This window comes from Thermomyces dupontii, assembly GCF_041956625.1.
Source record: "Thermomyces dupontii strain NRRL 2155 unplaced genomic scaffold VTN31scaffold_6, whole genome shotgun sequence".
Classification (NCBI taxonomy): Eukaryota; Fungi; Ascomycota; class Eurotiomycetes; order Eurotiales; family Trichocomaceae; genus Thermomyces; species Thermomyces dupontii.
The window spans coordinates 1-13,098 of NW_027192312.1; the positions used below are offsets into that span (position 1 = coordinate 1).

The 13,098-nt window shown below is 51.0% G+C and overlaps 2 protein-coding genes across 2 annotated transcripts; both read right to left on the reverse strand.

Moving 5' to 3' along the window:
* Positions 1-6,858: 6,858 nt before the first annotated feature.
* On the reverse strand, positions 6,859-7,470 carry VTN31DRAFT_5849 (uncharacterized protein; the record flags this gene model as incomplete). The annotated part of the gene is made up of 4 exons (XM_069406393.1): positions 6,859-6,965; positions 7,019-7,053; positions 7,111-7,222; positions 7,434-7,470. The coding sequence occupies 4 exons, from the start codon at positions 7,468-7,470 to the stop codon at positions 6,859-6,861; spliced, it is 291 nt and encodes a 96-aa protein (XP_069258931.1).
* VTN31DRAFT_5850 (uncharacterized protein) lies at positions 7,470-9,246 on the reverse strand (the record flags this gene model as incomplete). The annotated part of the gene is made up of 4 exons (XM_069406395.1): positions 7,470-7,617; positions 7,686-7,940; positions 7,997-8,409; positions 9,121-9,246. 4 exons carry the CDS (start codon positions 9,244-9,246, stop codon positions 7,470-7,472), a joined length of 942 nt encoding a protein of 313 aa, XP_069258932.1.
* Between the last annotated feature and the right edge of the window lie 3,852 nt (positions 9,247-13,098).

Genomic DNA, 13,098 nt, shown 5'->3' on the forward strand with positions numbered 1-13,098 from the left:
GAGTATGGTAGGCAAACCGGATTCTGCTCATTCGACTTGGTGATTTGCTGTGATGGAACACCATCTTCTAGAAGGTTCCAAGGCAGTTAGTTCCCTTGGATGACTCTGTACCGACTTGTCAAAGAAAAGGACTCTTGTCCTCGCAGACGAGAAACGAGTCGACTTCTGTGAGTGATTCCCTTCTGCCTTTGGAGCCCACCTTCCATGCGGATTCGATTTGAGAATGGGGACTGTGCCTGCGGAAAAAGGACTGTTCCCTTGATCCTGGTCCAAAGTCCATCTCCGTCGTCCTCCTTCCACCTCGCCGATCAGCATCATGCCGCTTGATTCGCTTCACACTGCATGCGCGCTGGATGACATCCCGTACTCGTCCTAACCTAGGTCAGCAACTGCATGGCAATGCACTCTGGAATCTGGCAAAACACAACTCCTCCGGCCATTCGTCCCATCACAAAGTACCTGCATTTGTAGAAGTGACGGCGGTTACGTCTTAGCAATCGTGACCAAAGTCTCGGACAAAAAAAGAACTACTCCATCAATGCAGCGAGATAAAAAGTCTCAGATTCAGTCATGATCATAAGTAATGCCATGACCCGAATCTGCTGGCGATTACCGCGGGATATTCCCCGTGAATGCCGCAGTTGGGCTTTTTCGGCGGCCATTCATCCTTGAGGAAAGTTGGACTGCGGATTGCTTCGCCAAAAGGCTTGCTGCCATCAGATTGATGAAAACTGCCAGTCACGTTGATAGGGGCGGAATGGCACGAAGAAACGTGTTGTCACCAGTGAACAACGTTTCTTCCAAATGGGCCAAAGACATCAGGGTTGAGATAGAGTGCTATGAGAGCAGAAGTAGGTATTACATATCGAGCTTAGCGATCCCTAGCTAGCCGTGATGTACAGATTCGGCATCCTGACGGGGTCGCTTTGGCCAGTCCTTAGGTGCCAGACGGGATCGCCTCTTGAGAGATTGAATCCGTTCCTGCGTGGGCCGGCGATCGATCCGGCAGCGGTGAAAGTCGATGATCAGAACGCGGCCCAACTCCTCGTTCCAGAGCATGTTGTCCAGCCTGAGATCCTCATGCACCACCCCGCACAAACGAAGCTGCTTCCTCGAGCGCGAAATCTCTCCACTCAACGTCGAGCCGGCCTCGACCGAGCGGATCCTCTGGCCCGCCCAGCCCATCAGCAACATGTGCTGGATCCTCCCGGCTCCGTGCAGAAAATAGATCTGGGCCAGATCGATGGCCCCGAGGAACACCGGGACTGCCAGACCCTGCACCTTCTGGAGGATTCTGTAAATCTCCGCCTCCCGAGAGACCTCCCCCCAGAGACAGGACGTAGTCCCTTTCCCGATGACCGTATACCCGTACGTGGCGCAGGTGATCCTGAAGGGCGCTCCGTAAGACCCACACCGGCCGACAGGCGTGCAGCCGTGATCGGGGTCCCGGTCGAGCTGCCGCTTCAGCATCTGCACGAGTTGACCGGCATCGATGGGGTGCCGATCCCCGTCGAGGCCTTGCCGATGGAGGTCGACATTGGGGCACGCGTCATCCAGCCGACCGCCTTGTCGCAGCCCGAGAAGGCATCGCTGCGTGCAAAAGTGGGCCGCGTGCCGCTGGTCCTGTCCACGCTGCTGGCCGGTGGACGAGCCCGCGGAACGCGTCGATGATGCCCGCTCGCTTGTCGGAGACGACGTCACTTGGCTGAATCCTCGCTTCCGGCCCTGTGCTGCCGGGACATCGTCGGAGTCGGAACTGTCGGCGTGGGGTGGCCGAGAAGAAGATTCCTCCGGGGACCTGCAGCTGTTCGTCATCGACCGGGTCGGGATGCGACGACCCTCCGCGACACACTCTGACGGGGGCGACGATGGCAGAAACTCGGAGCCAGAGTCATCGGGAATACTGTACTCCGAATCTGGAGGCGTCTGTGCGAGCTCTTCCCTGGGGATCTGCGCACGCTCGCGATCAAAGCTAACCACCCACTTTTGACGATGTGACATCATTTGTGCACGCACTGCATTGTCTCGGACCTTGGATTGTAGACACATCAGACAAAAGCAAAGGACCCGCGCAATCGCCGTTCTCTCGATCCGAGAGCGAGAAATCCCGGAGTCTTCCTGAACCATGTCCATGTTTGGCTCGCACAGATAAAAGTACAGCGTCCCAGGTTCATCTTTCCTGACTTGCAGAAACACGTAGGCAAAGCCATTCGAAATGTATGAAAACTCCAGCCCTTCCTGGAGCATGACGTCGTATTCCTGGGCCAGTGTCGACCCAGTCAACAGCTCTGCATTTCTCTTCGCTTTCTCATCCTTGTCGGTCGGGATTTTGTCCTGCTGGGCGACTTCATACCAGAAATTCATCGGCCTGAGCCCGACTCGAAGATGCTGTTCGCTGAGTTTGTGGGGAGGTTTTAGCTCTACTGTTGCGATCAGGCCGTTTGAGGGATTGCTGTCTGCATTTGCGTCTTTTCGGTGAACGCAATACCTATCCGGGCGATTCCGCCCTGTCCCTGACCGAAGATCGCTTCCGTTCTCTTCTCTCTCTAGCATGTTGGCGTGGTTCTCGAAACTCACGCCGTCGGTCAGTCCAAAATGCTCCCGGGCGGCCGGGATCTTGCATAGCTCGGTGATGATACTAGAGACTGGCTCTTCCACCGCCATGCCCTCATAGCGATCAAGATCACCCTCGCTGCAGATCGTCTTGCTGGCAACTCTTTTCGACAGCTCTTCTAGATAGGTTCTAGGGTGGAACAACCGAAGCGCCTCTCCATTTTCCGACCTGAGAAAGTGGCATACCCTGTCGAATATGTCCTTTTGGTGTCCTGGGAATTCCGACCAATAACGTAGTTCATCAGGGCAGAACTTGTTGGTGGGTGCTGGAATCGTCCCCTGCGTGGATCGAGAAGGCGTGCCGGGCCGTAACTGTCGAGACAGCAGTTCATGCGCAAGTTGCAAGAGCTCCTCCAACGTTGTAGGTCGGCTTCTTTCCTCCTCCCTTTTCAGCTGCTCGTCTTTATCGGCCAGCTGCTTGTCTTTATCGGCCAGCTGCTCGTCTTTATCGGCCAGCTGCTTGTCTTTATCGGCCAGCTGCTTGTCTTTATCGGCTAGCTGTTTTAGCAGATAATCCAGTTGTCGCTGGTCCTCGATGGGTAAACGACGGTTTTCGGCCATAGCTCAAGGGTTTTCGGGGTTGGTGGGAGTGTCTTGCTTGGAGGGCTGGGTGCAAGGTCGGATGAGCAAACCAAGACCCAAGGGTCCTGAATCCGATGTGAGCAGCTATCTCTTGGGACCGAGGCTCGATGAGAACCCTAACGCACCAAAATATCCAAATGGAATCAAATGGATTTTTTTTTTTTCTCAGAAGTCTTCCTCGCTGCCCAAAGTCGATCCCCCGCCGTTGGGCAGTCGTCGCGGCCAAGTTCGACGGAGCGCCTGCGTAGGGAGGCTATTGAACTGCGTACGGAGTACTTACTCCGTACAAACATCTTGGCACCATTCCCTGTTACAGTTATGTTTGTTCAGTTTGTCAAAAGCGAGGAACCATTCCCGACGTTGCGCTCACGTGTCTCAACACGTACTCGACTTGCCGATTTATCGCGAGAATGGCATCGAGAGCGCCCAGAGATTGTGTCCGGTCATCTTTTCCGAGCTCCACCGCGCTCTCTCTCGCGGTTCGCATCGTATGGGAGCTTTCCAAGAACGTGGTAGCTATGGACCGAGTAAATAGGCGCAGCTAACTTGAAGTCACTGGTTTTTGACTTTGGTTGCACTTAACTAGTCTAAATTTAGACATTAGTACAGTAATTTTCTCTCCATGCGTGCGCCAATTTACTCCAGAAGATTAAGCGCATAACCTCTTCTCCCTCTTCTGTGCAATTCTCTCGCTTCCTCTGTCGCGCTCGCTGCGGTCGCAGCGGCGATCCGCTCCCTGCGATACGGATTCCTCTACAGAACTTATCGTTCCCGCCGCAGAATTCCCAACCTGCATCCCTAGTTCGCTGCTAATGTCGTCGATCTACTCCGTACCGGACTCGATTCATCTCTCTCGCATCACCCAAGTGGTTGCCCTTGACGCCCAAAATCCTGGGAACAGACAGCTCTCGTGGTGGACTCGTGTGCCATTGGACTATCTTCAGACCCTGTCTCGCGTTGGATGTGGTCAGCCCTCGTTCCTGCCGAGAATATCATCCCTTTGAACACCCGTGATGTATGATAGTGGCTTTCAATCAACTCAGTTTCTCGGTGTCTCGGATGGTCCCTAGGCCCCATACATGTCCAGCTTAGCTTGTGCTGTTATAAACTGTCCACCGCGGGATTCCTTGCGAACATCATGACAGAAACGGTAGGTTGGAACTGGCGAGAACCTCGATTGCTGACTCGGTCGCGCTTTGACTAGACCGCGAATAATCGAATCTCGGCGCTACGATCGTCTCGCACTGGACGACTCTACGGATATCATCCGGCAATTCGGTGCCTCGATACTCTGTCCGGTCATCTCTTCCGAGCTTCGCTGCGCTTTGTCGCGAGTCGAGTCATATCGACCCTTCAGAACGCTGTGGCTATGGGTTATAGTCGGATTCGTTATTGATCGTGCTGCAATCGTCTGTCAGCAACTGCGGTGAAGTTTCGTGGGCACATGTCAAGATCCTTGCTTCTGATCACCCTTGACCAACGTTAACGAGGCGGGTCGCTGCCACTTCCAGTGCAGCTGTATGAAGGCTCTCGGATAAGTGGTTGACCAAATCTCGAGTCGCTTTTGAACTTCCCTCGACGTGTTCAGGGTCTCGATTACGAAGGATGCGTCGGCTCTTCGTTCGCTTGCCTCGCTAATAACCTCTCCGTCGCTCAGGCCGATCGACCGGTCAAGTCGCTCCCCAGATTCGCATTTAGAATTCATGGATATATTCGCGGCAGAACTTGCGCTCGGAAGTCAAGTGGTCTCCAATGTAAGGCGGATCTTCCACGACACCAGGCGAGAAGGGCAGTTTCACCATGGAAAAATATGGAGCAGGTCTTGCACGAAAGAGTCATCACAAATGAATCGAGTTGTTGCACACTGGACGGGACCAAACGTCGATCAGACTGTGAATGGCCGTTGCCGATTGCCACTCTCAAGTTCCCACAACACGCCTGAAAAGGCCCTGGAATGTCTCAAAGATGGGGCCGATGAATCTTGGATCTCGCGGTAGATTTTCCGCGGGCGTCTTCGTCGAGACCGTAGAGTGGATCTATTCGTGGTCTTCAGGCGATAATGGACATCTTGTATCAGCCAGAGTGGTGTGTTCCTCGGAGTTGCTTCGGATTACCTCGGAGCTGGCTCGGCTATACGAGAGTATGTCCAGTACTCGGCCGGCTGCATCTCCAGCATATATAGAGCTCCGAGTTCCATGTAGGTAGGAGATCAGGCCTAGCTAGTGTCCTCATTCAGTCCATTTCTTTCTAGCCTTCCTCCCAGCTCCTAGCCGTCCGATATCTTGGTACGGCTCGTTCGGGCTCTTCCGAGTCGGCACAACTTTCCTTGCGGGTTTGGTCCGATGGCATCAGGATAGGAATCGGTGATTCAAAGGGCAGGAACATTTGACGACTGCGAATTCATCAACGGAACTGCTTGCAGCGGAGAGGAAGCCCTTGAGTGTGTAGGCGGCAGTCAGAGCTGGACTTGAGCCCGGTGGTGACGAAGCTCCGGCCAATCAACATGATGAGAACCCTTTGGGCGAACCCTCGGCGAACCCTTCCATCGGGACGCGCGAAACTCATTTATGGTAAAGTGCGAACCCTAATTAACTATCGGCCCATCCCTTTTCGCCAACCCTCTCACCACCGCCCAACTTTGGACGGCAATAATATCTCGACGACGGCGAGGCATTTTGCGACATGCATGCCCGTGCCTGAAACGCCGTCTCTCGCGCTCTGTTTTCATCTACCTATAGAGCATGGGGATAGCCCCCTGCGTGGTGGTGTACCAGGACCTGGAAATTGCCAACTACCAATTAGAGCAGTATAAGCAAGATTCAGTACTCCGTGCAAACAAGTCTCGGGAATGTTATTACCTCAAAATTAGGCATAGCTACGGATATCAGCCATCAATATAGCGCAGGTCTTATTGAAGACACTAAGGGTGAAGAAGAGACAAGGGTCCTACGTATTGGGAGGACGAAACCTATGTTTACTGTGTGGGCCACGTAACCTCTGGGGCCTAGCCCTGCTAAGGTATGGTGGCCTGAGGCAGAGGTCAATGCTGGCTCTAACAGAGAACTGTATTCGGATTCTCCGACAGCTTCTGACCAATTCGACGTTCCATCTGACGTCAGCCATCGAGTATGAGCATGGAGCCACTATTGTACGAGAATCCAAATCGCTTCTACATAATCGGCGACTGCGTAGTTCTTTCGCTCTAAACACTCCTTTGATATCAGCCATTTCTTGTAATTATTTATGTCCTCGTAATATCAAGTCCCAGAATTCACATCTCTCTCGGCTGTTGATTGCCGCCATTGATCTCGTCAACAGAGCATTCAGCTACCTGCGAATGCCGACTAGAATAGGACCGGAAGTGAGATTTAAGCTTCGCTCGTATTGTGTGGTTGAGGAACAAATCGCTTTCTCCGCAGCGTCAATATCTCATACTAGTGATACCGTGCCTCGCGTGTTTCAAGTATCGACGATTACTGGGGCGTCCAAATATCTCATCACTTTCCTGCGCAGGCATGTTCCGTCAGAAGTATTATCATTCGATCAATTCATAATACAGTACCTCATCATGCAACGAGACCTTCCCTCCGGAAAGTCACAGGATATCGGTCTATGATCGAGTCGGTGGAAGAAGATACTGGATTCATTATAGGAGCCCGCATCTCAATCATGGAATGTCATTTGGAAGGTGATCAACGATACGGTATCACATAAGGGATCGGTGAGTGCACTTGATCGCGATCGAGTCAGAGCCAGCGTCGTCAATTGATCTGCAGAAATACGTTAGTCGTCTCCTCATGCAATAGAATGTGTCAGGCCTTGCTTGATGTAACGCGACATCGAGACTGATGTATTGTCCTAAAGCCGTCAATATCAGATCTTTGGCAGACACTTCAATAATTTCCAACCACGTACCTCCTGATATATGCTGCTGTTTGGATCAGCTCATGATCTCTAAGCAATAAACGTCGCTGTATCAACTGCAGCTGCAGGCATTGTCTCAATTCCTCAAGGCGCGGGAGGGTAACTGAACACACGTTGTTTGATTAGCGTGTCATCAAGCGGATTGAACGCGCTCTCAAGAATTGCTTTTTTCCAGATTCGTCAATATCGAGCACTGAGACATCTCGCAGACATCTCAATGATCCCTAAAGTGCTGAGATACTAGTACTAGCATGATCGCAATGCGGGAATTGATCAGTCCAGCAAATGGGTTTTTGTCCTGGCATCAATTGTACCTGTCACAGTGTGCATCTCAATCCGTAGTAGAATCATTAATTTGAACGTGGGCAGTCCAAATGTCTAGAACAGAGATGGAAGCCAGCTTTAGCGGGGGTAGAGAAGGAGATTTCGATAAGTGCATCGGGAACAATGAAGGCCACATCCTTCACAGTGTTAGTGATGTTCGAGAACTTTTTAGCTCTACTGTTGCGATCAGGCCGTTTGAGGGATTGCTGTCTGCATTTGCGTCTTTTCGGTGAACGCAATACCTATCCGGGCGATTCCGCCCTGTCCCTGACCGAAGATCGCTTCCGTTCTCTTCTCTCTCTAGCATGTTGGCGTGGTTCTCGAAACTCACGCCGTCGGTCAGTCCAAAATGCTCCCGGGCGGCCGGGATCTTGCATAGCTCGGTGATGATACTAGAGACTGGCTCTTCCACCGCCATGCCCTCATAGCGATCAAGATCACCCTCGCTGCAGATCGTCTTGCTGGCAACTCTTTTCGACAGCTCTTCTAGATAGGTTCTAGGGTGGAACAACCGAAGCGCCTCTCCATTTTCCGACCTGAGAAAGTGGCATACCCTGTCGAATATGTCCTTTTGGTGTCCTGGGAATTCCGACCAATAACGTAGTTCATCAGGGCAGAACTTGTTGGTGGGTGCTGGAATCGTCCCCTGCGTGGATCGAGAAGGCGTGCCGGGCCGTAACTGTCGAGACAGCCCACAATCTCCTCCTTGGTTTCTTTAGAGTCGGACCTCCCGGATTCTCTGCGCAGGAGCACTTGGAAGAAGAGGTCGGAGGGCGGCGAAGCCAGCACTTGCGCGATCGTTTCCGCGCGTAATTTATGGGCCGCCTTGTACTCTCCCAGAAAGATCGGTTCATCCGTACCACTCCCTGCCGATTTACGCATACACCATCGATCGGGAATCCGTCGCGCGCTGCTGCGGTCCGACTTGCTCCTGGGGTGCGACCTATCCCTCGGCGCTCGCGTTGTCTATTCTTGCTTGAATTGGCGGAGAAACGTCACTGAGCCAATTTTCATTTGTGTGTCCGCTGGTGCGTAGCTGCTCAAGAACGGACAAAGCTGTCCCTGGCTTGTTTTTGTCCTGCAATATCGAGGGCTTCGCGTCTAGAGAAGTATTCTTTGATTGTTTCTGATGTTTGGTTGGATGCATGGCAGCAGATTCCTCCGAATACATTTGACAAACAACTGTTGGAACATTTCAGACGCCAATCCCATCAGACAATCTGGACCATGCTTATACGCAATCTAGAATCATTGAAAGTAAAGCAAGGATTCATGACTCTGACCAGTTTCAATCGAACAATCAGAATAACAGTGACGAGAAAAAAAAAAAATCCAAAAACCACAACAATAACAACAAAAAACTCAAACCCTTCCGAAACCAATCTAACTTGGTGACCAATATAATAGTAGTGATTGAGCTGATAGTATCTCACAGCTTGGATGAGAAGTTCGGCCGCTCACACTCAGCGTCAGCTGAGTCTCGCGGATTACATTCATTACTTGGCCTTTCAGCCTTTTCAACCTGGTGTTTTCTTTCTGTCGTCGACAGCGCATCCCTGCGGCGGGGCGTTGGAATTGAGTCGGGGTTTCGATCTTGAGCCAACCGGAGTCATCCGGGGTTATAATCAATGGGAGATTTGTCTCTTTCGGGAAGATCATAGGCTGCCGACAGCTCACGTCGAAGTGTAATTTGACCGCCGGTCGACTGGTTGTTCGCGTAGATTCCTCCAGCAAGACCCAGTCGTCAATTCTTGCTGCCGGCTCGTGGAGCACCTCCCAGACCCCAATATCCGGGGCCTCCATGGCCTCCTGCCAGCGAACAGTCCTGGGTGGCTTCTGAGTCTGATGGTAGATAGTATGCACGTGAAATAGTTGTTGACGTTAGATAAAGACCATCACCAGCTTGGGGACATGGGCACGCACTCGACCAATTGTAGTGGGTAGCAGTTGTCGCAACGAAACTGGACACCAAAAGATCCAAACCGCCAATTGACTTTGATGGCTTCACAGTGGGCATGTCGTTTACAGGTTTGTAAGCTTCTCCCCCGAAGGTAACTTCAGTCATGGGTTGTTGTTTTGGTTGATCGTTCGAGTTCTCGGAGGACATCATGTCACATTGCCACGTCCTGGTGTAGTTAATCTCAACCTTGGGCAGACTGGCCGAGAATGATTGGCAACGAGGCAGCTCGAAGACCCGGAACGACGAAAGGACCAGCTTGCACAAGCCGGAGAAGACCATCTTGTCTGTCGTTGGTTTTGTATGATATCGAAAAAGCTTGTCTCAAGGTCGAGGTGGCGAACGTGGTCTGCCTTGCAGGCGCTTGAAGGAAGGAAAGTTGTGACGATATGGATGGTAAGAAAGCTTTTTTGCGTGGAAGCCTGTCTGAACAAGTTGTGGTAGCGAGGAAGATAATTTGGAGAGCTCTGCTAAGGAGTTGAAGAGGAAGAAGAAGTCAAGATCGAGGAGACTTGAAGAGGATGCTTAAATATCCTCGTTTGGCAAAGAAACACGCTCAACATCCAATCAAAGACTTCTTGTGAACTTTCCATTGACGGATCTCTGCGCACAACTTTGCCAGAATCCTGATAACAGGACATTGTGCACATTCTTCATTGGTACTTCTGGTCGGAAGCTTCCGTCTACATGTAGTAACTGTGCGCTTGATCTCGGTCAGGGCCTGCTACAATACCGGACCGAAGGACGTGTTCGATAGAATTTGATTCTCTTGTTGATGAACCTACGAATAGCCTTGATGCATTTGTGGAGTGCAGAATTCTTTAGAGAATCAGTCTCGTCAGTCGGAACAGCATGAACAGCTCTCGGTACTTTTGATACAGCAAGTCAACAGTATCTGCTTGCCGGTTCTTGTTTTGCCAAATATTTGCGTTGGAGGAGCTTTTCCTTCAACTTGCCAATTACTTGAGATAGTACTGATATTCCTGACTGAGGCTGAGCGCGGTCGGAGCCAGCCGAGCTAGATGGCCAATGGCTCCCGGAGTAATTTGCCTTAGAGATTATCAATATTATGACTTGGTTGGCAGGTCGCAAAGACTGATTACTTGTTAAGCAAGCCTGTATCTGTGAAAGTCGACTTGACGCAGCAAACATGATCCTGTTTTCCTATGACATTGCATGTGACCAGCCGTTACTACTGTCAAAATGGCTGCAATCTTCATCCACCAATTCATCTTACAAATCAATTGTTCTTGTCATGAGTTGTTGCTTTGCAGTCTCAATAGCTGTACAAGGTGTAGTACCCTGATACTTATCAAGATCAACTTGCTGTACTTGGCCAGCAACAAGTGCAATGTTTCTAGGACATGACGAATCACGTGACATAATCACAGGCCTTCCAGAGTCATGTTCAGGCCGGCGGCCATTCGGATGGGCTGGCGAACACAAGCCTTGCTGTGCATGCACTGAGCTCGTCGTACATCGTAGGGAAAAGGATAGTTGGAGGTCGGCGGGTTAAACCACTTGGTGGATGCTGCGCGTCCACGCCGCCCGATGGGTGACGGCGACTGGTTCTGTATTTTTACTACTGGTTACTTCACAAACTCACGCATGTAAGTGAAGTATCTGGCAGTTCATTTTGTTTGCAAAATCTCCAGTTTGAGGTCATGTGCGTGTCTCTCCTGCATGGATTCATCCGTTGCATGCCCTCTCAGCCTCTCCGACCATCTCTCTCACCTGCTCTCACAGGATCTCAGTCCGCGTCCATCCGCTCCCTGCGTTCGCGAGCCCCATCTCAAGGACGATTCTCATGTGGAAACTCCCTTGATGTAGTTTCTCATGATCACGTGAATTTTCATAAATTTAGTTAAGAGGAATAAGCACACTTCGTACTGCTGGTGGCTAGCTGGAGGGGCATGGCGAAACGAACAAAATGAACACTAGAAAAGCAAACACAAAGAGTTCCTCCACAAAGGGTGTTCTAAGTACTTAGCAGAGAGTACTACTGAGTCAGTAAAAGCCATGGCTTCACCAGGGGTCTTCGTTCCAGATGTTCTGCTCCTTTTTAATTTGAAGCTTCATGTACGGAGTACACTTTAACAAATCAAGACCTGCTGCATTTGTCTGTAGGGTGCTGCTGCTCAACTATTCCTCTGCTCTCCTCTACTGCAAGTGAGATCTCTGGACCCCGCTGATGATAGGTAGGTTAAGTACAGCAGTACTCCGTACTGATACTGGACACATCTGGAAAAGGCGGTTCAAATGGATGAGTGTATGAGCCGTTCTGCGTGGAGACGAAACGGAGGTCTGAGCTGCAGAATCTGCGTGCTAGATTACTGTATAAAGGATGATCGGAAAGACGGCGATGAGCTGAATTAGCAAAAAATACACTACATATTCATCGGCAAAACCTGGTTTGTTCGCGGATGGCGCCTTTATCAGGTAACGCGATGTGAAGATTCATTTGGGCTTAGCCCATGGGATACAGGAAGCGAAAAAATCACCATCACTTGCATCCCGGGGAGCCATGATAGCAGATAAGAAGATAGATCCGCGCACGGCAGCTGTATTTTACTGCTGTAGAGAGGATCGTTGTCGAAAGGAGGTACCCTGTTCTCCAGAAACGCATTCACGGAGTTCTCGAATGTGGGGTGTGTACGTCGGTACCTACTTTTTTTGGTAAATAATGTACATATCGACCCAAATGGGAACATAGAAACACGGACAACGAGAAAAAGTCTCAAAGAATGCTCCCACTGTAGGTACTCCTTAATGTTGTGCGGCGGATCCGGTGTCAACATCATGTGACCCTCCGTCGGTCGAATAAAAGAGTAGCTGGCGAATCCATCATGTTGGCAAAGTCGTATTAGAGTGCTGGAGGGGCATTCCACTTATTCAGTGTGAAAGATTTTAGAAGTGACTAGTACGGATAAAACCTATCATAGCAATATGGCCTCGACTTTACGATGATCGGTGGCTTTCAAGCAATGATTGGAGGGATTGGAAGGAAAAAAAGTACCGGAATGGGTCTTTCTCTGAGTCGACTGTCATGGTTATACCCTCCAGTCATGTGGAAGACGGCATACTAGAGAGGGCTTGCAGGATTTAAAAAGAAATGGCTGAAAAACTAATGTGCTGCTTAGAACCAGCTTAGATGATGACTTCTCACACTCCCATTAGATGTTTCTAACCACAGAGCCACAGACATTTGCGTCACAATTTGGGGCTCCTCCATTGCTGTTAGCGTGGGCGGCTCAGACCTTGAGAGCAAGAGGCCCAGCAGCCGAGGCTACAGGAGCGACTTGTCCAGGCACGATAGGAGTACATAGTATTGTCCGTCAGTTCTCTGGACGCTGGGCGTAGACAACATAGCTGCGGATGACATTTGTGGTTAGTTGTCTAGTGTATAGCAATGCCGGATAATAGCTACGGGGACACTCACAAGTCGAACATCATGTGGATGTCGCGGTTCCGGCCGTCGGCGCGGGCCTTACTGGCAAGAACAATGACTTCCTCCTTGGTCCACTTCCTGAACCGCGTCAGAGGTGCCAGGGCTACCGCCTCGAAGCCGTTCGCTTCGGCCTGGGTCTGATTCCAGGCGCCAACTTTCTTCTGTCTAAGAGGTCAGTACTAGAGTGTTGTTTTGATTGACGGTTTGGGGGCAAAGGGGGATGTCTGACAAGATGGGGATCCTTTGGCCA